We start from the raw sequence: 26,133 nt of genomic DNA, 5'->3' as shown, positions 1-26,133 counted from the left end.
AGGCCCAGAGTTCAGGCCCCACGACTGGACCCAAAAAAAAAGACTTCACTACTTCTATCATCTAACTTTCATTTGAACTGACTGCAAAATCCTACAATAAATGAATGCATTAATGGTAGCATGTACACACTTCTCTTGTTATTTGTGCTCATTACAAATTGCCGATGTCTCCCACCAGTCTGGCTGTATTTTGTCCTGAGTTCTGCTTTACATTACTTAAATATATTCCAGTCTAATGAAGTATCATGTGTGCCTGGGCTCTTCTCATTACACTTTGAATTACAGACCTACTTTATGATTTCAGAACGAACACAGACAAAACAAGTACTTCATCACATGTCCAATAGTTTTCATTCAGTGAATGCTATGGTTACAAAATAATCATATGAAATTTCCTCTGCCGTATCTCTAGAGTCCATGCTGGGATATATGGAGCTACAGGCCAGAAATGAAAATTATTACACAACTGAAAAATCTCCCTTGAGAATTCTTCTCTATTCCATCCTTGTTTTCTGAGCCTCCAAAGCCAAGTACCTACATTTCAAGAAGGAAGACAGTTCATAGAGCTAAGGATAATAGAGGGTAAGAACCTTAAAAGGGCTCAGAAAAACTGTCAAAAATTCTGACAAAACCCAGAGGGGAAACACCAATCACATCTTCTTTGAGAATCTACAGGTAAATTCAAGGTGCCCTAGCAGAGCTAAACCTTCTGGTTCAAGGTTTCTGCCCAAGAGAACACTGCCCCCCACACCCTACTTCTTCACACTGTATTGAGGGGACTGGTGTTCTTTAACTCACTTGCCTCTGCTTACAACAGAAAGGTTCTCAGCATGGAAAGCCTTCAGCCTACTTGTACTTCTGTCCCTAAGAATTAGGAGGAAGAGCCTACAGAGTTTACTACCAACTCTCAATCTGTTACTTCCGCACTGAACAGCTACTCAAGGGTAAGGCTGGCAAACGCTCTTAAAAACTGTTGGAATAAGCCGGGCGCTGGTGGCTCACGCCTGTAATCCTAGCTACTCAGGAGGCTGAGATCTGAGGATCGCGGTTCAAAGCCAGCCCGGGCAGGAAAGACCGTGAGACTCCTATCTCCAAGAAACCACCAGAAAACCGGAAGTGGCGCTGTAGCTCAAGTGGTAGAGTGCTCTCCTTGAGCTGGAGAGCTGAGGGACAGCGCCCAGGCCCAGAGTTCAAACCCCACAACCAACAAAAAAAAAAAAACTGTTGGAATAGCACGTAACAATGAAGAAGTGCTTGCAACAGCAAGGGAAGCCAGTGAACCAAGTCAGTTATCTGCTCTGCAGATAAAGAACCAGACCCCTTTCCTCAGAAGGTCAATCTCAATCAGCCTCAAGCTACTTGCTGCTCAGATGGCCCTGAGGAACCAAGTGTGGGGAAATGTATCTATCTTTGAAGGAAAGATACAATCCATTGCCTTCTGTAAAGTTTAAATACCAACTCCTTAGGTAGATTTATTTCAGGGCTAGTTAGATATAAACTCTAAATATAAAGTTGATTAGATAAGCACAAAGTTATAAACCAGAAATAAACTGGAGCCATTTAATTTTCTAGTGCTTGGTAATGACAGTATGATGTTAACCAATTTGAAATCTAACTTCCATCTTGAATCTGAACTCAACACTTAACTTTTTATTTTTTCTTATCCAGTCCTGGAACTTGTACTCAGGGCCTGAACTTTTTTGCCCAAGAACACCACTTGAATCATAGTTCCACTTTTGGCTTTTTTGCTTGGTTAATTGGAGATACGAGTCTCACAGACTTTCCTGCAGGTCTAGCTTTGAATCTCGATCCTCAGATCTCAGCCTCTGAGTGCCTAGGATTACAGAGGTGAACCAGCTCATCATTTCTTTTCTTTTTTTTAACTGTTATTAAAAAGTGTTGTACAGAGGGGTTCCAGTTACATAAGTCATGTAATGAGTACATTTCATTTTGAACAGTGCCCATACCTATACTGTTCAAGAGATGCTATATTTTAGCTTAGGAAACCTGTGGTCATCACACTGTTTTCCCAGCCCATGAACACTCTAGACAAGCTTGGGTGAATGGCACTTTCATTTTCTGTCATACTGCTAAATCAAGTCTTCAATCACTGCTAAGATAATAAAAATGGCTATACAGTTTAGTATCACAAGGCTACAGGTCATTAATATATGAAGAAAATACTGTATAATTTCTCAAGCAAGCATCTTATTCCCTATTATCCTTGGATATCTGGAGACCCAAACTTACTGAAGAAATTCAACTACTCACCTCCACACAGTACTGGGACAGGGCCACCACTGCTAAATGGTTCTGAGGGGAGAAGTCACAGTACTGAATGGTGCTGTGATGGCCTGTATGGATTTTTGCCGATATACAATTGGTATGCATGTCAAAAACCTGTCAACATAAATAGAGATATGTATAAAGGTAAAATATTTTAACACATAAGCCAAAGCCAATAAAAAGAAAATACTGAAAGCTGTGCACCCGTGGCTCATACCTATAACCTTAGCTACCCAGGAGGCTGACATTTGATGATCAAGGTTTGAAGCCAGACCTGACAGGAAAGTTTATGGGATTCTTAGCTCCAATTAACCACCAAAAAGCCAGAAGTAGAGCAGTGGCTCAAGTAATAAAGTGTTAGCCTTGAGCAGAAAAGCCAAGGGACAGCATCCAGGCCCTGAGTTCAAGCCCCACTACTGACCCACAGACACACAAAAAGTAACAGTATTAGGAAAACTAAAAGCACACATTGACTGGCATAAGCATTTTTAATTTATCTGAGTCTATGCCATTCCTTGAGGGAAGAGTCTGTCCCCAATAGTAAACAAAATAGAATTATTAAAGAAACACTGGAAGGAGGAGATGAAAATAGTGATGGATTAAGATGCTTTGTACACATAAATTGACATATTTAAATGAAAACCAGGAAGCTGGAACATGTTTTGTGGGAGAAGGGGGAAGTTCAAAGAGAGGGTAGACAGATGAATAGAGAGAGGGAGGGTGAAGAACGCTCATCCTCTCAATTTACCTGGCTTCATTTTCACACATATTCAATGTACATATGTGACAATGCAACAAGGTACACTGAAGAGATGAGTGGGGCTGGGAGAGATGGGGAAGAATGATGAAAAGGGGCCTATTGACCAAGATGCACTGTACTCACACGCTGATCAAACCCTTTCATATAATAATTACTTAAGGATAATAAAATAATTAATAAATTGAAATGTTAAGTTGAAGCCCTTTTGTACAACTATTTATAAAGAAAACCATTTTTAAAGGATCAGCTAGAAGCAAATTGAATCTAAATTTATTTTTTTAATGCCTCAAATCAAACATAAAATGTAAGTCCTACAAAACTACCATCATTAGCCAGGCATCAGTGGCTTGCGCCTGTAATCCTAGTTACTCAGGAGGCTGAGATCTGAGGATCATGGTTCAAAGCCAGCCTGGGCAGGGAAGTCCATGAGACTCTTATCTTCAATTAACCACCAGAAAACTGGAAGTGGCGCTTGTGGCTAAAGTGGTAGAGTACTCGCCTTGAGCTGAAAAGCTGAGGGACAGTGCCCAGGCCTAGAGTTCAAGCCCCATGACCAACAACAACAACAAAAAAACTACCATCATTACTCATAAATGGAGTATATTATTGATAATCATAAATAAGATATAATTCCATATGCTTCTATAATATGACTTATTTGACACTTTTTTTTTTCTAGTCATGGGTCTGAACTCAGCCTGGGTGCTGTCCCTGAGCTCTTTAGCTCAAGGCTAGCGCTCTACCACTTGAGCCACAGTACCACTTCTGGCTTTTTCTGCTTATGTGGTGCTGAGGAATCGAACCCAGGGCCTCATGCATGCAAGGCAAGCACTTTACCACTGAGCCAACTTCCCAGCCCCTGACACATATTTTATACAAAGGAAAATTCATCACAAATTTTCTCTCAAGCTGGCCTAGAGAGAAATAAAATCTTTGTGAATAAATGAATGGACTAGCCAAATTAATATACAGAGCAGTTCTACCAAATGATTGTTTATTCAAAAGAGAAAATGAACCTTCATAAATGAAGATGATCAAAATAATATAGAGAAAAGCTTGCTAAAATTAAATTAACTCAATTATTTCTATTTCATTGCAGGGGCACCAAATTATTCCATTATGATTAATCATTTTCTCAATTTTGAGCCAATAAAAACCTAACTTTTTTTTCAGTAATACACCTTCTTCAATATTTGGAAGGTTTTAATATGTTCTGCAGTTTTTTTTTTTTCCCAAATGACAAAATGATGTGGGAGGGCTCGGACAGTGGCTCAGTGGTAGAGTGTTTGCCTTGCATACATGAGGCCCTGGGTTCAGAAAAAGTTGGAGGTGGCACTGTGGCTCAAATGGTAGAGCGCTAGCCTTGAACTGAAGAGTTGAAGGACAGCGCCCAGGCCTAGAGTTCAGGTCCCACGACCGACAAGACAAAACAAAACAGTGAAGTATGTATGTGCATACAGTATATTGATACAGTCTAGCTGTTTAGCACTTGGCACAATCCTCAAGAAGAAAATAAAGACTCCAAGTGGGAGCTACGAAGAGACAAAGTGGATGATAAAGGAGCACAGCAGTGGAGGAAACAACAAAGATCAGGAAATCATATTGGATGTTTGCTGGTGCAGGTATTCTTATAAAGCAGGTGCTAAGAGGGAATGAAAAAAATCTGGCAAATGTGGAATATGAAGTTATCCCCATCCTGAAGTAGCAAAAGAGAAAAGATGTAACAATAGGAAAAAACAAGCAATACTAAAGTAGGGAGAGAAACAAAAGTGAAGAAGGAAAAACCAGAGTAAGAAACTAGGATCTACATGAAATTATGATTATTGTACGGCAGTTTTATTCCAGCATGCGAAATAGGGAGCTAGCTTATAGGTTTTTAAAATAATGAGGCATTCCCTACATATATAAATATATATAATTTATATTTTACAAATACATATAAAAGTTATATTCCTTTTTCACTAGAACAGATTTTTTTTTAATCTTTAAAAAAAAAAAACATTTCTTGCTGGGTGCTGGTAGCTCAGCCTGTAATCCTAGCTATTCAGGAGGCTGAGATCTGAAGATTGCAGTTCAAAGCCAGTCCAAACAGGAAAGTCCTTGAAACTCCAATTAACCACCAGAAAACCAGAAGTGGTGTTGTGGCTCAACTGGTAGAGTGCTAGCCTTGAGCTGAAGAGCTGAGGGACAGCCGTTCAGGTTCAGAGTTCAAACCCCATGACCAAAGAAAAAAAAACTTTCCTTAGCCAGATTCCAGTGTTCACACCTATAATCCTATCTACTCTGGAGGATCACCATTCAAAGCCAGCCCAAGCAGGAAAGTCTGAGAGACTCTTAAATCCAATTAACCACCAAAAACCCAGAAGGGGAGCTGTGGCTCAAGTAACAGAATGCTAGCCTTGAGCAAAAAAGCTCAGGGACAGCACCCAGACCTTGAGTTCAAGCTCCCAAGACCAAAAAAAGAAAAAATAAAATTCTTTCCCTCAAAAGCACAGGCACTGATTAAAAATCCCAAAACTGTAAGGAGTGAGGGAAGCAAGCAACCTAGCAAGCAACCCAGCAAGCTTTTCCTCAACATCACTGATCATTAGAAAACAATTAAACCACAATGAAATACCACTTCCTACATAGGCTGGATATAATTTTGAAAATGGAAAATAACAAGTGTTATCAAAAACACAGTGGAAGGGAAGGGCAAAAACAAATTGTTTAAATAGGGATACAGGTGGACTCATTGCAACAATGAGACGTACAAGTCGTTATGTCAAAAACGAACTTTACAACTTTGGTGGGGGGGGTAGAGGGTTGGGGGGGATGGGATGGGAAGGGGAAACAAAGGAGGAGGCTACAATGCTTGATGAGAAATGTACTTATTGTCTTGCCCATGTAATTGTAACCCCTCTGTACAGTATTTTCACAATTAAAAAAAAAAAAACAGTGAATTTGGTCAGGCGCCCGGTGACTCACACCTGTAATCCTAACTACTCAGGAGGCTGAGATCTGAGGATCACAGTTCAAAGCCAGCCCAGGCACAAAAGTCTGTGAGACTCTGTGGCTCAAGCTCCTTGAGCTGAAAAGCTGAGGGATAGAGCCCAAGCCCAGAGTTCAAGTCCCACCCGACAAAAAAACCAAACAACAAAAAAAAAACAGTGGATTTGGAATCCTTATACATTCATTGCTTGTAGGAATGTAAAATAGTTCAGGTACTATGGGGAAAGTCTAATAGTTCTTTAAAATGCTAAATACAGAATTACCACATGACTCATCAGTTCTACTCATAAGTATTAAAAACATTAAAAGCAGGAACTCAAACAGATACTTATATACCAGTGTTCATTGCAGTATTATTCATAATAGCCAAAAGGTAGAAATAAGTCAAGAATCCACACACAAATGAGTGAATAAATAAAATGTGATACACACAAACACATGCCATGATAGGATACTATTCTATCGCAAAGAGAAATGCAGTTCAGATACATGCTACAACATGGATGGACCTTGAAAATTCTATGTGCAATGAAATGAAGACATAAATGGACCACTTGTATGAAATACCCAGTATATGTAAATTCATAAGTTATGTTATAGGTTACCAGGGGCTGAGGTACCAGCTCAAGGCCAGCCAGAGAAAAAAAATGATGCTTAAGACAAAAAAATGAAAGGAATAGCTATACTTCTATAATCCTAACTATAGAAGACTAAGATCTGAGGACTGTGGTTTGAAGCCAACCCAGGCAGGAAGGCCTGCAAAACTCTTATCTCCAATTAACCTCCAGAAAAACAGAAGTGGCACTGTGCTGAAATGATAGAGCACTCACCTTGAGTAAAAAAAAAGCTTAGGGATAGATCTCAGGCCCTCAGTTCAATCCTCATGACCAACACACACACAGGAGAGAAAGAAAGGAAGAAAGAGAGAAAGAGAAAGAGAGAGAGAAAAGAGAAAAAGGGAGAGAGGGAGGGAGGGAGGGAGGGAGGGAAGGAGAGAGAAAGAGAGAGAGAAAAATGGGGGGAGGAAGGAAGGAAGGAAGAAAGAAAGAAAAGAAGGACTGGAGAGGACGCTCCAGTAGTAAAACACTTGTCTAACTAGTATAAAATCCTGAGTTCAGCTCTTGCTCTTGCTCTTCTTTTCTTTCTCTGCTCTAGCTCTTTCCTCTCTTTCCCAGCCACGTGGACTGCCAACCTTGCCTGGTCCCATCAGGTCTACTGAATAAACCTACCCCTTACCTGGATACCACGTGAGTGCTACTGTTCTTACCCCTCTCTCTGCTCTTTTCTAGCTCTTTCCTCTCTCTTTCCTCTCTTTCCCAGCTCTCTCTCATTCCCAGGCCTTTCCCAGCCACGTCGAGTGCCAACCTTGCCTGGTCCCATCAGGTATACTGAATAAACCTACCCCTTACCTGAATACCACGTGCATGGTGCAGTTCTTACTCGGCTACCTCTTTTTAAAAACCTAACATAAATGGTGCCGTAAAAATCCTGAGTTCAATCCCTGGTACAAGCGGTGGGGGGAAAAAGGAGGAAGACATATTCTTCTTACTCACATTTTTCCCATACCTTTTTCATTCCTTTTTGAAAACATCACAACCTGGTTCAATTGTTAATGAGTCTTTATCTCTATTAGAGTCATCGTACTATATAAAACCTTAGGGATTTAAAAGTACTTTGAAAAATCACTAAAGTAAATGTATTTGAAATCAGTTCCAGAAAGAGTAATGCAATGATGTAAGTCAATCCTAGAAAGACAAATGATACATGTTTTCTCTCATATGCAGAAGCTACAGCTAAAATATACCAGGGCATGATAAATCATATTGGACTGTAGGCATTCACACACAGTAAGGTATTCTTAGGGGAGAAAGACAAAGGCACAATAACTATGTGACTTTGATCATATAAAATAACATTTATCAAAATGAACTCCAGGAAATGAAAATTTTTTTCTTTGTTGTTATTTTTGTTTTTCTTTTTGTCTTGTTTATTCATTTAAGGGGGGGCATGGAAATGGAGGGTCAAAGGGTAAACAAATGTAGCAGTGGTATTTACTAGGAAATGAACTATACAACTTACGGGTAGGGATGGGAGAAAAAACTGGGAGTGAGGGAAGGAGTGATATTGTCCAAAAAGAAATGTACTCTTAGCCAGGCACCAGTGGATCACACCTGAAATCCCAGCTACTCAGGAAGCTGAGATATGGAGGATTGTGGTTCAAAGCCAGCCCAGGCAGGAAAGTCTGTAAGAAACTTATCTCCAATAAACTACTCAGAAAAAGCCATAAATGCTGCTGTGGCTCAAGTGATATAGCACTAGCCTTGAACACAAAGAAGCTCAGAGGCAGCAGCACCCAGGCTCTGAGTTTAAACCCCAGATATAGCAAAACAAAACAAAACCAAAAAAAAGTACTCTTTACCTAATTTATGTAACTTATAACCCCCCTTTCATCATCTTTATAATAGGAGTAAATAAATAAAAATAGAATAAAAAAATTAAAGAGTGATACAGAAAGTATTCACGTTTTAAGTAACTGGAGGAACGCTGACTCAACCTCATCAATTGTACTGCAGGACTACCCAGGTTGTTAAATGTGGCTTTTGCTGTGTACCTTTCACAGAGAAAGCAGAACAAGCTGCTTCCCTGATCTGTGTCTTTCACGCACAGGCTTTCCACATCCCCTAGAGTATGCTTGAAGAACTGCATTCTGGAAATCCTGTCTCCCAGATCACACAGCTAGACTTTATAGTGTCAGAAAACAGTGGAAAATGCAAACATTATTAGAAGTTTTCATTTTCTTTATATCAGACTAAATTTGCTGTAAATTCTAATACTTACAAGGATTCTGTTTTTTGCTGCAACCATTATCCTATCACCATCAGCAGACCACGAACAACATTTCACTATGACTTCCATATCTTCTTGAGACTCTTCTGAATTTAGGAAGAATTGTTTCACATTAATGTTTTTCCTCTCATTTGCTGATCTCACATCCCACAGCTTCAAATTAAAAAAAAAAAAAGAATTTTTAACAAAAATTCTGTTTTACTCTTAACTCAGATCTCCAGAATCTCAATAGATTAATGAAGTCTTTTTAACCCATGCAAGATTATATGTCTTTTAAAATAAGTACTTCCGGTTCATTCAGCATCTTCCTAAAAGTAAAAAATTAGAAGCACTACCCAAAATGTAGAAGCCAGAATGTAAAATTAGATAAAAAGTTAACAGAGTCTCGTATGGTATGGAGGAGGGTAAGATTAGGTGTTGACAGTAAGTCTGAGTGGGTAAGAAAGAGGAGATGAAGAGTCCACTTGCTGCTGCTGCCCTCTGCTGGGCCATGCACAAAGTGTGCTCCACATGAACTATATACACAGCTGGAAGCGTACACAGGTCCCATCCAAGCCACATTATAACCCAGCAGAGCTGCTAGAGAATATAGTCCTTAAAACTGAAAGCAGGTATGCTGAAAGGAAGCAAGCTCCTTGTATGCTTGGTGGGGCTAAGTAGTGCTATGAAATTAACTGGTTTTTGAAAATGGGGTACAAAACACTAACTTCATTCTAAATAGACCTACTTGAATAATTCAAAAAACAGGGCTTCATAAAGATACACATGAGGCTGGAGTGTCTCAAAGAGAAAAACATCTTTATTCTCCCAGAACTCAATGAGTATAACAATGATAATGGCTACCATGGCCAAACCAAGAGTTAGGCAAGGAGGAAAAGAAGGGGGAAAAAACAACTTGCTTCTCAAGCTTTAACTTAGTTTCCAAAGCATAGCTCCCAGGTAAAATCTGACTTGCCCAGTCAGGTACATCATTCATTCATCTATTTTAGGCAGTACTTAACCCAGAGCATCAAGCATTCTACCACTTGAGCTACACATCCCTAAACTATTTGAATTCATTTTCTTTGTTTTTCTAGACCGGTCTTAAATTCCAGGTCCTCCTATCTCTGCCTTGCAGGTAGCATGCACCATCCACCTGGCTTTTAATTCTTTACATTGAGAGAAATTTTTTATGTTCTATGAAACCTGGAAGAAAAACTAAACTTTCTCCCATGCAACAAATGTGGATAAACTAAATAAAGTAAGAGATCACAGACAATAAAACAGCCCAAGGTCAGGGCTCATGCCTGTAAGTCTTAGCTACTCAGGAGACTGAGATCTAAGGATCTAGGTTCAAAGCCAGCCCGGAGAGGAAAGCCTGTAAGATTCTTCTTTTCTAACTCCAGGCCTGAGTGCTGTCTCAGCTTTTGCACTCAAGGTTAGTGCTATACCACTTTGAACCACAGCACCACTTCCTGTTTCTGGTGGTTAACTGGTTAACTGGAGATAAAAGTCATCATTTTATCGGGGTTTTTTTGTGGGGGGAAGTCCTGAGGCTTGAACTCAGGGCCTAGGGCTTGAACTCAAGGCCTGGACACTATCTCTTAGCTTCTTTTGCTCAAGGCTAGCACTCTATCACTTGAACTACAGCACCACTTCCAGCTTTTTCTGTTTATGTGGTACTGAGGAATGAAACCCAGGGCTCCATGGATGTTAAGCAAGCACTCTACCACTAAACCACATTCCCAGTCTGGAGATAAGAGTCTCAAGAACTTTCCTGCCCAAGCTAGCTTCTAGCCATAATCCTCAGATCTGTCTCCTGAGTAGCTAGGATTACAGGCAGGCCCACAGACTCTTAAATCCAATTAACTACCCCCCAAAAAAGCTAGAAGTAGACCTGTGGCAACAAAAACAACAAAAAAGAACCTCCCCAGATACTAAAGAGAAAAACAAAACAAAACATAAGTGCCTTATCACCCAGAATTCAATCATATCACCCAGAATATATGAGAAATCATACCTGTTTCCCTATCAATAGGAAAAATTAAACCACAGTACTTGGATTTAAGACAGGTAAAGAAAGCTAACAATCTAATTTCATTACACCAGCCTACATCAGACTGGACTGTACTTTAGCAACTAGCCAAGCAGTGATAAAATCTCTCATATTAAGTAATAGTATAAACTATGCCAACATTTCATTTTGTGCAGATCATTGTACTGTATCTAGAGTCCCTGTGCCCTTGCATACTTTAAATGACAATTTACAGAAAACTCACATTTTAGAAATAATTACCATCAAAGACAGATCCTTATCAATATGATGTCATACAAAATGCTTAGAAAATTACAGAGCTATTGGGGCAGAAAATAATTTTACAGTCCTCATCCTCTCAGATGGTAAAGCTTTAGAAGATTTTGACCTCGAGATGCTATTATCTAACATTATTTTGTAGGACTTCTGCTTACTACATGTCATGTGTCAGTGCAAACCAGAGATACTAGCATCATAGCACTGTGGGAAAGCCAACATAATCTAGGCTCTCAAGGATGTAGAAATGTCTGTCCCTGGGGCTGGGAAGGTGGCTCAGTGGTAGAGTGCTTGCCTTGCATGCATGAGGCCCTGGGTTCGATGCCTCAGCACCACATAAGCAAAAAAAAAGCTGGAAGTGGCGCTGTGGCTCAAGTGGTAGAGCACTAGCCTTTAGCTGAAGAGCTGAGGGACAGTGCCCAGGCTCAGAGTTCAGGCCCCACGACCGGACCCCCCCACAAAAAAAAAGAAATGTCTGTCCCTGCTGCTAGTGACACTCACACTTGAATATAGAAATCAAAACACGTCCCAAACAAATAAAGACTTTTTAAGGTTTCTCTCTTGGTTTATAGAGATCTTAGTTTAATTTGAAGTGACATAGCAAGAGTTTATCATCTTTAAATATGTTCAATAAAGGCTAAAATATGCATCGTGTGATAGAAAAAGATCCCAAAGGGGGAATGTTGCATCCAAGCAGACAGCTTGGAGAACGCTTTGTGAAGGAGACAGCCACCTTACTCTATTCCTGCACAGTAGTCTACTTCATGCCACCTTTTCATACAAAGAATCTTAACATCAAAAAGAGAGTGCTCGCCTTGAGCTGAAGAGCTGAGGGACAGCGCCCAGGCCCAGAGTTCAAGCCCCATGATCGACAAAAAAAAAAAGGGGGGACAAGGAATGTCCAAGGCTATAAGCTCTGGAATCAGTATAAAGTGCAAAATTGAAAGGAAATTTAACAAAAGAGGAAAACAAAATCTGATTATAACATAAGTTACCTGAGTTCCTTATCTGTAGCATCAGGTAAAAAAGTCCTCATCTGCTCTCAAAACACCCTCTATGTGGCTGAGTGCAGCTGTATGCAGCTGTGGTCCCGGCCACTTAGGAGAGTACAGGAGGATCATTTGAATCAAGGAGTTTCAGGCCATCCTGGCCAATAATATAGTGAGACCCTGTCTCCTTAAAAGCAAAGCAAAAAAAAAAAAAACTCTGTATAGAATTTTGTCATTTTATGGTTCATCTATTCACTTACCCTCTTCTCTCACTTGATTCTGAATAACTTAAGTTAGGTAGTACACTTTTATTTTTAGCGTTGAAAACACAAATGCTGGATGGTAGGGGGAAAACAATGGAAGGAGTAATAATGCTCAATAAGAAGTGTACTCATTACCTAACTCATGTAACTGTAACCCTCTGTATAGTATCTTTACAATAAAAAATTAAAAAAAAAAAGAAAAGAAAACACAAATACTGGACTATAGGCATGGCCCAAACAATAGGTACTAGCCATGAGCCTGAAACCTAAGATAGTATATGAGGTCCTGAGTTCAAGCCCTGGTATCGATGCCAAAACAAATGAACAAACAACAAAAAAGAAAAACACTAAACAGATGGAAAAACAAAAGTTATTAAATTCAGAGAAAAGTGTTTGAAAAAGGGGGGAAAGTTACTATATTGCTATATTGATTAGTCACAGTGATAATCAATTGTTCCATGATTTTTGTTATCAAAATCACACAGCTCGGTATCAGGAGCTATAATCCTATTTTAGTACTATATAATCTATAAACTATATATATAGTTGGATGCAACATTCCCCCTATGGAATCTTTTTCTATCACACGATGCATATTTTAGCCTTTATTAAACATATTTAAAGATGATAAACTCTTGCTATGTCACTTCAAATTCAACTAAGATCTCTATAAACCTAAAGAGAAACCTTAAAAAGTCTTTATTTGTTTGGGACAGGTTTTGATTTCTATATTCAAGTGTAAATGTTACTAGCACTATAATATATAATTATATAATATTATAGTTATAGTTTATATATATTTATATACTATATAATTATAATGCCTATAATCCTAGCTACTCAAGTTTATCTGACTCTTACCTCCAATTAAGTACCAAAAAAAAGCCAGTAGAGGGGCTGGGAAGGTGGCTCAGTGGTAGAGCGCTTGCCTTGCATGCCTGAGGCCCTGGGTTCGATTCCTCAGCACCACATAAGCAAAAAGAAAAAAGCCAGAAGTGGCATGTGGCTCAAGTGGTAGAGCACTAGCCTTGAGCTGAAGAGCTGAGGGACAGTGCCCAGGCCCAGAGTTCAGGGCCCACCACCGGATCAAAAAAAATAAAAAATAAAATAAAAAGATCTGTTCAAGGGTATTTAATTCCCCATTCCAGTGTGTAGGTCTTGGAGCTGGAACTCAGGGCCTGGGCACTGTCCCTGAGCATTTTTTTGCTCAAGGCTAACACTCTACCACTTGAGCCACAGCTCCACTTCTGTCTTCTTGGTGGCTAACTGGAGATAAGAATCTCACTGACATTCCTGCCTGGGCTGGCTTCAACCTGTGATCCTCAGATCCTCAGCCTCTGAGTAACTGAGATTATGTAAGAGTCATTAGCCTCTGACACCGGGCAAGAACTATTTTTTGAATCATGCTATAGTTATGATACAAATAGAACTGACTCTACCTCTTTTTCCCTATCATTACATGGTTAAACTTGTGACCTTAAACAATCCAAGGATTCCATTCTACTGGTCACTGGGATTAGAAAGCAATGATCATAAGTTAAATGAGATGAATTAGCATCTTCTCTAATATTAGATTTATAGGATTGGGGAAAGGGCATGTTTCTCTATTTCTGTAATAAGGAGCTACAAAACCCAAGAAAACCTGAGCTGAGGGCAATCACATTTCCAGTCACTCAGGATAGCATCACTGAACAACTGAGAGGGAAGGCGAACCTAGAAATGGAGAAGAACTTAGAGCTTAAGACCATAACTGAAGCACCTAGAATCAGTACGCACTAATATTATCTCTTTGTTGTTGCTGTTGTTTAAGTAAATATAGAAGTTTCTATTACTGTGACAACAATAGGGGGAAAAAAGCCCTATCAAGGGGCTGGGGATACAGATCAGTACTACAGTATTTGCTTAGCATTAACAAAGTCCTAAATGTAATCCCTAAGCACAAGGCAGGGGGAACACAAACACCTAATTTTCAATATTCACACTTACTTTGAGGAAGAAGTCACTTGACCCAGTGGCAAGGAGAAGGTGAGTACTGCTGTTAGTGAAATGGCAGCAGTTGACTTGCTCTGAGTGCTCATCATAGGTATGTACTAGTTGCCCAGTCACAGAATTCCAAATCTAAAGAGAACAAAGAAAATAAAAGTTTATAATAATTCATTATTCTCAAAGCGATAACAGGAAGAAAGGCAAATATAAATCACTTTGTAGATGCTATCTATCTTGTTATAAAAGATTTTTTTTCATCCAATATGATACTAATCTCCCCTTTCTCAAAATACAGCAATATTCTGCTTCAAGTTTTATAGGTTACTGCGAAATCCGCACATATCTTCTCCTTAGCACAAATAGCATTGCATGATAATGCTCATTTCCCATTTGTAGTGAAAGACAGCAGTGAAGAAGTCCTATAAGAGAATCACATCATGGACTTCAGATCTGGTGAAGCCTAAAACACAACTCTACCACCTATGATCTGTGTATCCTCCACTGAGCCTTAGCTTTCCTGCATGCCAGTTCTCTCCTCTAAAAAATCGAAACACTGTACCTGTCCTACAAAACTCAATATGTCAAATGAGGTAATGAACATGGTGCACGTAGAGCCCATGGTACCACATGGGTGGTAGAGTAATTGTCTACTAGACTGCACAAAGCCCATAAAAACAAAAGAAAGGAAGAAAAAAGTAAAAAAAGATAGTTCAATAAGGAAAAAAAAGTTCAAAAGAAAACTAGTTAGCAGCCTTATTATTATTATTTAATGTGAGCAAAACCAAGTGCCTTCATCTCTGAATTGGTTTTCCCAATCTGCAAAATGGCATCAATACTTATTTACTTTGCAAATTGTAGTGAGAAACTGATAATATAACACAAATAAGCTGGTAGTATAAAATCTTTCACAGTTAAAAATAATTATCATTCTGTTAATATGTAAGAAAAGCAAAAAGTCTGTTGCATATGACAAAATTATCTGATAAATCTCTACTAGAATTTGGATTTTTATTTAAAAGTATTTATTTTTGGGCGGAGCGCCGGTGGCTCATGCCTATAATTCTAGCTACTCAGGAGGCTGAGATCTGAGGATCTCAGTTCAAAGCTAGCCCTGCACAAAAGTCCATGGGACTCTTATCTCCAATAAACCACTCAGAAAACCAGAAGTGGTGCTGTGGCTCAAATGGTAGAGTATTAGCCTTGAGCAGAAGTGCTGAGAGTCAGCACCCAAGCCCAGAGTTCAAGCCCCACAACCAACAAAAAAATATATACATATATTTTTGGGCTAGGAAGGTAACTCAGTGGTAGAGTGTTTGCTTTGCATGCATTAGGCCCTGGGTTCAATTCCTCAGCACCGCATAAGCAGAAAAATCTGGAAGTGGCACTGTGGCTCAAGTGGCAGAGCACTACCCTTGAGCTAAAGAGTTGAGGGACAGTTTCCAGGCCCAGAGTTCAGGTCCCACAACCAACAAAAAAAAAGAAAAAAAATATTTTTGAGTTAACACACTAGAATTTCCATACACGCACACAGCACACTTTGATCAAATTCATCCCCTCCACCATTCATATTCCTTCCGTAAACTCTGGCCTTTTAGAGGTATTCATGTTTCCTCCCAGAGCATTCCCTCTGTTTTTACTTTTGTGGTTGTTGTTTATGGGGGTTTTTTTGGTCAGTTGTGGGGCCTGAATTCTGGGCCTGGACACTGTCTATCAGCTCTTCAGCTTAAGGCTAGTGCTTTACCATTTGAGCCACAATGCCACTTCCAGCTTTTTCTGCTTATGTGGTACTGAAGAATCGAACCCAGGGCCTCATGCATGCAAGGCAAGCACTCTACCACTGAGCCACCTTCCCAGGCCCCCCCATTCCTCTGTATCTACCTCTTATAAAGAACTTATTAGAATCCCTCAGAGGTTCATAATTTATTTTTATTGTCTTTAGTTAGTTGTACAAAGAGGTTTCAATTCAACATGTCAATTTTTAAGTACAATGTATCCTGATCAACATAATCCCTCTTATCACCTAACTCACCAATCCTCTCAAGAGGTGTACATTGAATATTATGGCTGCACAAAGAGTTTATTTTATTTTGAAGCTCTTAAATGAATTTTTAGCCTCTCATTTTATATTTTGACCTCTAAGAAACAGGAATTCAGTACTGTTATTCCACATAGCTCTAACTTTGAAAGTCCCCAGCACTTCAAGTATGACTCAAAGTAGAAGCTATAGAGTGAATTATTAACTGTTGGCTATAAAGCCACTGAGTCTAATATACTAAAAGCAGGTTTTCCCAAAGCGTCAGTTTTTTGTTTTTTTTTTTTGGTTGGTCGTGGGGCTTGAACTCTGGGTCTGGGCATTGTCTCTTAGTTCTTCAGCTCTGGTTAGTGATCTACCACTTGAGCCATAGCACCACTTCCAGTTTTCTAGTGGTTTACTGGAAATAAGAGTCTCACAGACTTTCCTGCCTGGCTGGCTTTGAACCTCGATCCTCAGATCTCAGCCTCCTGAGTAGCTAGGATTACAGGCATGAGCCTCTGACACCCTGCTCCAAAGCCTCAGTTTTAATCTGGACATTCTATAGTCCTTTGCAAGCAACTGAAAAGTCAAGGAAAATTCCCAAACCAACTATCTTGGCCAGCCAGCAAAATTCAGTACTCTAAAATTCCTTTGGGGGAAAAAAAAAGCCTGAAGTGAAGTCTTCTGCCCATACAGCAGTGATAAGACATCTCCCAAGACTCAAACTTAGAGGTAAGACACAAGAAAAAGTAATTAATAAAGACAAAAATTGCTCTTCTTAGATTAAGACTAATTGGAGAGAGGTGACAGAACAAGACAAGATAATGGAGGGAGACATAGACTATGATCAAAGTACATTACACACATGTATTAAAATGTCATAATGAGCCAGGCACTGGTGGCTCACGCCTGTAATCCTAGCTACTCAGGAGGCTGAGATCTGTGGATCGAGGTTCAAAGCCAGCCCGGGCAGGAGAGACCGTGAGACTCCTATCTCCAATAAACCACCAGAAAACCGGAAGTGGTGCTGTAGCTCAAGTGGTAGAGCGCTCACCTTGAGCTGAAGAGCTGAGGGACAGCACCCAGGCCCAGAGTTCAAGCCCCACGGCCGACAAAATAAAAAAATGTCATAATGAAAGCTAGTATTTTGGAGCCAGGCACAAGTGGCTCAAACCTGTAAGCCTTGCTACTCAGGAAGCTGAGATCTGAGGACTGCAGTTCAAAGCCAGTCCAGGCAGGAAAGTCTGTGAGACTCTTATCCACAATTAACCACCATGAAACCGTAAGGAGAACAGTGGCTCAAAGTGGTAGAACACTAGCCTTGAGCAAAAGAGTTCAGGGAAAGTGCCTAGGCCCTGAGTTCAAGCCCTATATCTAACAAAAATAAAAAAAAAAACTTTCATTTTGGACCATTAATATGTACTAAAACAAAAAAAAAGCCAGGTACTGGTGGTTCAACCCTAGCTTCTCAGGAGGCTGAGATCTGAGGATCGAGGTTCAAAGTCTGTGAAACTCTTATCTCCAATTAACCACAGAAGTGGTACTGTGGCTCAAATGGTAGAGCGCTCACCTTGAGCTGAAGAACTAAGGGGCAGCACCCAGGCCCAGAGTTCAAGCCTCACAACTGACAATAGCAACAAAAAAACCTGCTCTTATTGTTTCTTCACTTGTTTATACCAGTAAACTCATTTTTTACTGAACATATAGGCCAGTTCAGAAAGGCTAAAAAAGAAAAAAGTTGAGGGAAGTGGAGATAGGGAGGATCACAATTTAAGGTTAGACAAAAAGTTAATGAGACTCCATCTCAGCAAACAAGCCAGGTAGATGGTTCACATCTATTATATTAGCTACACAGAAGACTCTGTGTAGAAGAGCTCAGTCCAAGGTCAACTTGGACCAACATAGGAGACTATCTGAAAAATAACTAAAACGGTAAAAAGTTTAAGAGGAAGAACATCTGCCTAGTAAGTACAAAACACTGAGTTCAGACCCCAGAACCAGGACCAACCAAGAAAGAAAAAAGGTATATTTTATATCAGGAATCTGACCTCAGGCAATGATTTTGTGTAACTTTTAATCACAATTTATTCAAAGATTTCAACTGACATTTAATCCACAGACCGACCAGTCTATTCATTACTTTATAATTATTCTTTTTTGTGTGTGTGTGGTGCTGATGTCAAACTTGCACTTGCTAGCACTCTTCCACTGGGTAAATCCCCAACCCCCATTAATTTGTAATTAGTTTTACCCCCTGCCTCATAAATACCTCAGGCTGATCAATCTAAGCATTTTTGCTGGTGCTTAGAAATAAAAAATTTTTCAGGAAATGTTAATTTACCATGAATCAAGTTATATCAGCAGGTAAGAGTCCTTCAGCCCTAATTATTTTCATCTTTTATGAAAAAAAAAATCAATGGTGATGATTTCAGCTCAAGAGGAAAACGTTTTCCTACCTTCACTTTTTTATCTACTGAACAGGTTGCTATAAATTTGTCATCTGTAGAAAATGCACAACAAAGCACTTCATCCTCATGAGCCTTGATTTCTAGAAGTTTCTCTCCTGTTTCAGCTTTGAACACCTGAAAAAGCAATAAATGTTTTACTATAAATCATATAATTATAAGTCATCATTCAATAAAAATTTCTTTAAAATATTTTACCCATGAGAACCATCATTGTTTTGTTTTGTTTTTTGGGTCCGGTTGTGGAGCCTGAACTCTGGGCCTGGGCGCTGTCCCTCAGCTCTTCAGCTCAAGGCTAGCGCTCTACCACTTCAGCCACAGCGCCACTTCCGGCTTTTTTCTTTTTGCTTATATGGTGCTGAGGAATCGAACCCAGGGCCTCATGCATGCAAGGCAAGCGCTCTACCACTGAGCCACCTTCCCAGCCCCAGAGAACCATCATTGTTAAATGTTGGTGAATACCAATAAGAAGTGGCAGAACATAACTTTAGCTCCTGACATTATTATAGCAAATTATTAACACAATCAAATAAAAAGCATTTCATTCATCGTTTTCTTTCTGTAGATCAAAATCCAAAATAAGATTACCAATCAATGGGCAGGGAAGGTGGCTCAGTGGTAGAGTGCTTGCCTTGCATGCCTGAAACCCTGGGTTCGATTCCTTAGCACCACATAAGCAAAAAGAAAAAAGCCGGAAGTGGTGCTGTGGCTCAAGTGGTAGAGCGCTCGCCTTGAGCTGAAGAGCTGAGGGACAGCCCAGGCCCAGAGTTCAGGCCCTACGACTAGACCCAAAAAAAACAAAAAACAAAAAGATTACCAATCAAGTACTATATAAATAAGGTATGCAATTACAACTTTGGAAAGACTAAAATTATTTTAAATATAAAAAGTTTTTGCTAATTCAATCCTATTTCCTTCTGGAGAACAAATGTAAAGAAAAATATTCATTCCTATTTTCTGAAAATAAATGAGAACTTGGAGGAAACTACTTAAAACATCTTTGAAAATAAGCTATTCCAATTCCTGTTAACAGACTGAAATCTGTATCTAAGCCTTAGATAAATAGTTACTTTACTTGATTCCTTCTTTTCATCAGGGTCCTACTCACTATGATTAGGTCCTTGTATCTTTTAACAATTTCCATTTCCACATTAGCCTTAAGTGGCAAATATATGGCAGGTGACTGATTCTCAGGGTAACCAGCACTTCTTTGTCACCTAAAAAGTTCAGAATTACAAAAGTATGTAACCTTATCTTTAAAATCTCAAGAGCTGGGTGCCGGTGGATCACAATTGTAATCCTAGTTACTCAGGAGGCTGAGATCTGAGGATCACAGTTCAATGCCAGCCCAGGCAGGAAAAGTCCATGAGACTCTTATCTCCAATAAACCACTAGAAAACCGGAAGTGGTGCTGTGGCTCAAGTGGTAGAGTGCTAGCCTTGAATTGAAGAGCTCAGGACAGTACCTGGGACCAGAGTTCAAGCCCCACAACCGACCACAAAAAAAATAAAATCTCTTGAGAAAGCTTTATGTTCAACAAATTTAGATTTTTCTATTTCTAAATTGCAATATTCTTAAATTTGAGGATTTGAATATATTAAATATGCAAAGGATTAGATGCATGCCTCTGAGTTTTTTCTTAAGAGAAATGTCATACCTGTAAGGTTTTATCAGCTCCACAAGAAGCTATTCTCTGACCATTCTCAGAAAAGCATGCATGGTAAACAGCATCTGTATGGGGGCGGACAACCAAGCGGGAGAGATTCTTGATAGTTTTTTTGTTTCTAAATACAAGAAAAAAATGAACAGATATCCAATGAGAATGAACTGTTTTCTTTCAGTAATAAACTGTTTTTTATAGTGGTTATAGTCCCCAAAATACAAACTCATGAATACATACAAATGACAGTATAAACTACAGCTAAAGAAAAAAACACTATCTAGCACAAGTGACATTTTAGGAGAACAGGTACCCTGTATCAGTCTGCTGTGTGTTACAAAGTCACTAGTTGGAAAAAATTTATTTAGTCACATACATGCTGTCTTCTGTTCTCCTCTAATACAGTAATTAATGATAAGTGTGCAGATAAAACATTATATAAGCAACTTTTTAAAAAACATTCCATCATTTTTAAAATAAAGAACTATTGAAAACGAAGCTAATTTCCTAACTCAAGTTAACACTACACCCACCAGTATGATGATGTACTTTAAAACTGCTTTCTTCCACAATTATCTAGAAACAGTTATAAAAAGATAAGCAATGTCATTTTCCTTGTATATTAATCTAAGGATTATCAACTATTCCAATACTATATTTATATTATTGCTGTAAGGCTAAAGGGTAAAGTAACGCATGCGTGCTTGAAACAGAAACAAGTATGAGAATAGTAATCTTAGCCACTCAGGAAGCTGAGATCTGAAGATTGCAGTTCAAAGACAGACTGGGTAGAAAACAGACAGGCAGAAAAATCTATGAGACTCTTACCTATAATTAATCACCTAAAAGCCAAAAGTAGACAATGGTTCAAGTAGTAGAGAGTTAGCCTTGAACAAAAAGGCTCAGAGTCAGCACCCGGGCCTTGAGTTCAAGCCCCAGGACTGGCCCGTGTGCGTGCGCGCACACACACATACACACACACAACAACAACAACCAAACAAAAAATTTGACAGGCCAAATAATATAGAAGTAAATCTTAGTAGGATCCTTCCTAGAACTTTACTAGAAGTAATATAAATTAATGTAAGAACTAGAAAACATAAGTTACTTACAAACTTAAAAAGAAACTGACTAAAATTAACTCTGGCCAGGTTTGATGGCACATGGCTGTAATACTAGCTACTCAAGTGGCTAAGATAAAAAAGACCATGTATTCAAACCCAGGTGACAAAACAAAAACTCATCACCCTTTACCCATCTACTCAATTTTCTAAATCTCAGGAAGCAATGTTTACAATGAAAGGCACATAGTAGAAGACCAAAAGGAATGAGTAACGAATGAGTGAATAAATGACTTTTTGGAAACTTACTACATTTAAGCTTTAAGTCTTTCTGCAATTTAAAAAAGGAAGTTCTACTACTGAAATAAAGCATTCTTTGAATATAGCTTGCTCAAAGGTAAGAAAAAAATATATACCTATAAATGAATAACTATTCTATTCTAGGATGTTATAGCTTAAAATGCAGTTGATGCAATGGACAAAACAGAAATAAACAATACTCATAGAAAACAAAAACTAAATTTCTGTCCATCTAATCCCTAACAAGCAGGAATTTATTCAAACTTCCACAGATTTCTATTGAATGCCAACTATGTGGACCAGGCACCAGTGGGAGCAGTATCCCTAACTACTCAGGAGACTGAAATCTAAGGATGGTGGCTAGAAGACAGCCTGGGCAAGAAAGTCCATGAGACTTGTATCTCTAGGAAACTACCAAAAAGCCAGAAGTGGAACTGTGGCTCAAGCAAAACTAAGGGACAACACACCTAAGAACTGGGTTTAAGTACCAGCACACACACAAAAACAAAACAAACAAAAAAGGTCTCAAAGTAGAAACAGGCTTCTCCAAAGGGGAGGGGAGAGTCTTCTAGAGCCACCACCTTCCCTAGAATGGAGGTCAGAGGGCAGGCTGGGCAGTGGCCAGGTGCTGGCAAATCCAAAGTATCCTCTGACCTCTGCTGTCCCACATGGCTCCTAGCTGAACTGCTACGCTGCCTTCCACAAAGTTAGCCCTACAGGCCCTGAGATGGAGTAAACAGACACCAGCAGTAGGAGCCTCCTCCACCGCCCTCCCCAGAAGCAGAGAACAACATCTGATGTCTCCTCTGAGGGCTCAATACTGACGCATTTGTCATGACGCACCAAGTAAATGCACAGAACAAATAATGAGCCAAACACAGAACTGAAATGAGGCTGTTGGATCCTCCACCCTGTGGGCTGCAATGAGGGCCAGCGGTTGGCTGTGGGCCTCATCACTTAACCTCTCTGCATCTGTTTGCATACTTGCAAAAGAGGTTAAAAGAGGGAGCTGGGAATGTGGCTTGGTTGTACAATGCTTGCCTAGCATGCATGAAGCCCTGGGTTTGATTCTTCAGTACCACATAAACAGAAAAAGCCAGAAGTGATGCTGTGGCTCAAGTGGTAAAGTGTTATCCTTGAGCAAAAGAAGCTCAGGAACAGTGCCCAGGCCCTGAGTTGAAGCCCCAGGACAGGCAAAAATAAAAATAAATATATATATATATATATACACACACACATATATACACATATATTTATATATCTGACATATATATAAGACATAAACACACACACACACACACACACACACACACACATATATACACACACATACACAGCACTGGCACTGTGGCTCAAAGTGGTAGAGTGCTGGCCTTGAGCAAAAGAGCTCGGGGACAGCACCTAAGCCCTGAGTTCAAGCCCCACACCACCACCAACAACAAAAAAAATGGGGCTGGGAAGGTAGTTTAGTGGTAGAGTACTTGCCTACCATGCATGAAGCTCTGGGTTTGATTCCTCAGTATCACATAAACAGAAAAGGCCGGAAGTGGCACTGTGGCTCAAAGTGGTAGAGTGCTAGCTAGCCTTAGGCAAAAGAAGTTCAGGAACAATACCTAGGCCATGAGTTCAAGCCCCAGGACTGGCAAAAAAAAAAAATGTTAGCTGCTTACTTTTTGATGTGTGTGTGTGTGTGTGTGTACACACTAGCCCTATTGCTTGAACTCAGGACCTAGGCATCCCTGAGTTTTTTTGCTCAAGGCTAGTACTCTACCACTTGAGCCACAGCTCTACATCTAGCTTTTTGGTGGTTAACTGGAGATAAGAGTCTCATAGACTTTCCTGCTCAGGCTGGCTTCAAACCCTGATCCTCAAATCTCAATCTTCTGAGTAGCTAGAATTATCAGTATGAACCACCTGCACATAGTTGCTAAGCACTTTCTATCAACTGGGTACTGTTCAAACACTGTGTATACAGACATACATATACACAGGGAGTTCTTCAGTTCTCATAATAACGCTATAAAAAGGTACTCGTATTAGGCAAAACATGTTGAATAACTTTCATTTAATGATACACAATTAATAAGCAGCAGGCTGGAATCCAAGTGTAGCCCAGGAAAAATGAGCAAGATCCTATCTTAAAATCAAGCTTAGAATGGTCATTTATGTCAGTATTACTAGCTATTTGAATAGAAATAGAAGGATTAAGGTTCAAGGCTAGCCCTGAACAAAAAAAACTCAAGTCACTACCTGAAAAACAAACCAAAGACAAATAGGGCCACTGACATGGCTGAAGTGGTAGAGTACTTGCCTACTAAGCATAGGCTGTAAGTTCAAACACTAGTAAATACTCTCACAAGAAAGCACAAATTACTTTATACCATTATCTTATTTAAATCTTCACAAAAACAGTACTTACCTTAAAGAATAAGGGTAGTTTTCCATTTTACATTTATGAGAGTGATCTACTACCTGTTCAAACTCACAAAGCTAGTCAAATCAGGTTTGTGCTTCTAAAGTCCATACTCTTTGCCACCATAAATTACAGTAAGCATTGCATATTAATATTTGGGATGATTTGTCAAAATGGCTTATTTCTGTGAACTGTGAAATATAATTGTTTTCTGCTATGCTAACTTCTATAGAAGTTTTCACTAAGAATGCTTGTTAAAAGTTCCAGCCCTGGGGCTGGGAAGGTGGCTCAGTGGTAGAGCGCATGCCTTGCATGCCAGAGGCCCTGGGTTCGATTCCTCAGCACCACATAAGCAAAAAGAAAAAAGCCAGAAGTGGCGCTGTGGCTCAAGTGCTAGCCTTGAGCTGAAGAGCTGAGGGACAGTGCCCAGGCCCAGAGTTCAGGCCCCATGATCGGACCCAAAAACAAACAAACAAACAAAAGTTCCAGCCCTGCTGGCCCCGGTGGCTCACGCCTGTAATCCTAGCTACTTAGGAGGCTGAGATCTGAGGATCGTGGTTCAAAGCTAGCCGGGCACAAAAGTCTGTAGGACTCTTATCTCCAATAAATCACTCAGAAAACCGAAAGTGGTGCTGTGGCTCAAGTGGTAGTGCACTAGCCTTGAGCTAAAGAGCTGAGGGACAGCGCCCAGGCCCAAGAGTTCAGGCCCCACAACCAACAAAAAAAGAAAGAAAGAAAAAAGTTCCAGCCCTTTCCAAAGTAGTTAAATCTTCCTGCTTCCTGGAGTGAACTTATTCAGTACCTAAAAAATAATGACATAGTTAGCAATCCACTCCCTTTGATTTCCCTCATAACCTACTTACATCCACTCCAGGTAAAGCATTCCTTTATCAACCTCCTGCTTGGCCTGCAGCTTTGCTTGCTGATAAACTTCTGAAGTCTCTGGTTCACAAAGACCCAGTTGTACAATATTAGGAAATGGCTGTCGTCCAAGAAGGTGTCCATTTAAAGATAAAAACTCCTGAAAATTTTCACAGACTGCACAATCCTGAAAATAAACTGAAATCTGTTAGAAATATAACCAAAGCCATGATCTGACATTTTTCTATTTCTGTGAGTCTTGTCATTTCAAAGACTTAAATGAAATATTCTCTGTATGAACCAAAATTTAATAGTCAACCATTAGGTAACAAATATACAGCGATCCTCTCCTTATTCTTCCTTTTTTTCCTGTGCCAGTCCTGAGGCTTGAACTCAGGGTGTAGGCACTGCCCCTGAGCTTTAGTGCTCACCGCTAGCACTCTACCACTTGAGGCACAGCACCATTCAGTTTTGGTGCTTAACTGGAGATAAGAGTCTCAAACTTTATGGCCCAGGCTAGATTCCAACTGTGATCCTCAAATCTCAGCCTCCTGAGTGGCTAGGATTACAGGCATGAGGGCCTCTGGCATCTGGCCCTCTCGACTTTTATAAGGAAGTACTTCATTATCTAACAGATTCTTACCTCTTAAACACAAACACACATACACTGAAAACTTTACTCTGTCAACTTCAAACTTTAATCATACCTATACTCCCAGCAGGCCAGAAGAAAATTAATTAAAATAATGAGGGCAATTATATCTATTCAACCATCCTATTATGCTCATTCCTACCATTAAATCTAGAACTGAATGTTAAAATTAGATGTGCTTTAAACATGAACTTTTATATATACACAATGGAATTCTATGCCTCCATCAGAAAGAATGACATTGCCCCATTTGTTAGGAAATGGAAAAACTTGGAAAAAATTATATTAAGTAAGC

The 26,133-nt window shown here is 39.6% G+C and overlaps 1 protein-coding gene across 1 annotated transcript in view; it reads right to left on the bottom strand.

Moving 5' to 3' along the window:
- Positions 1 to 26,133, bottom strand: part of Apaf1 (apoptotic peptidase activating factor 1) — an 83,073-nt gene that overhangs the window by 26,049 nt on the left and 30,891 nt on the right. The window contains exons 10-15 of the mRNA XM_013019001.1: positions 25,189 to 25,373; positions 20,549 to 20,675; positions 18,883 to 19,008; positions 14,413 to 14,544; positions 8,876 to 9,037; positions 2,272 to 2,400 (exon numbers count right to left, since the gene is read on the bottom strand). Coding sequence (XP_012874455.1) covers positions 2,272 to 2,400; positions 8,876 to 9,037; positions 14,413 to 14,544; positions 18,883 to 19,008; positions 20,549 to 20,675; positions 25,189 to 25,373 — 861 coding nt within the window. The remainder of the gene's footprint in view (positions 1 to 2,271; positions 2,401 to 8,875; positions 9,038 to 14,412; positions 14,545 to 18,882; positions 19,009 to 20,548; positions 20,676 to 25,188; positions 25,374 to 26,133) is intronic.

Source organism: Dipodomys ordii, unplaced genomic scaffold, assembly GCF_000151885.1.
Source record: "Dipodomys ordii isolate 6190 unplaced genomic scaffold, Dord_2.0 Scaffold3, whole genome shotgun sequence".
NCBI lineage: Eukaryota > Metazoa > Chordata > Mammalia > Rodentia > Heteromyidae > Dipodomys > Dipodomys ordii.
Note: the sequence above shows the minus strand (reverse complement) of the source record. Positions and strands in the feature narration are given on the sequence as shown.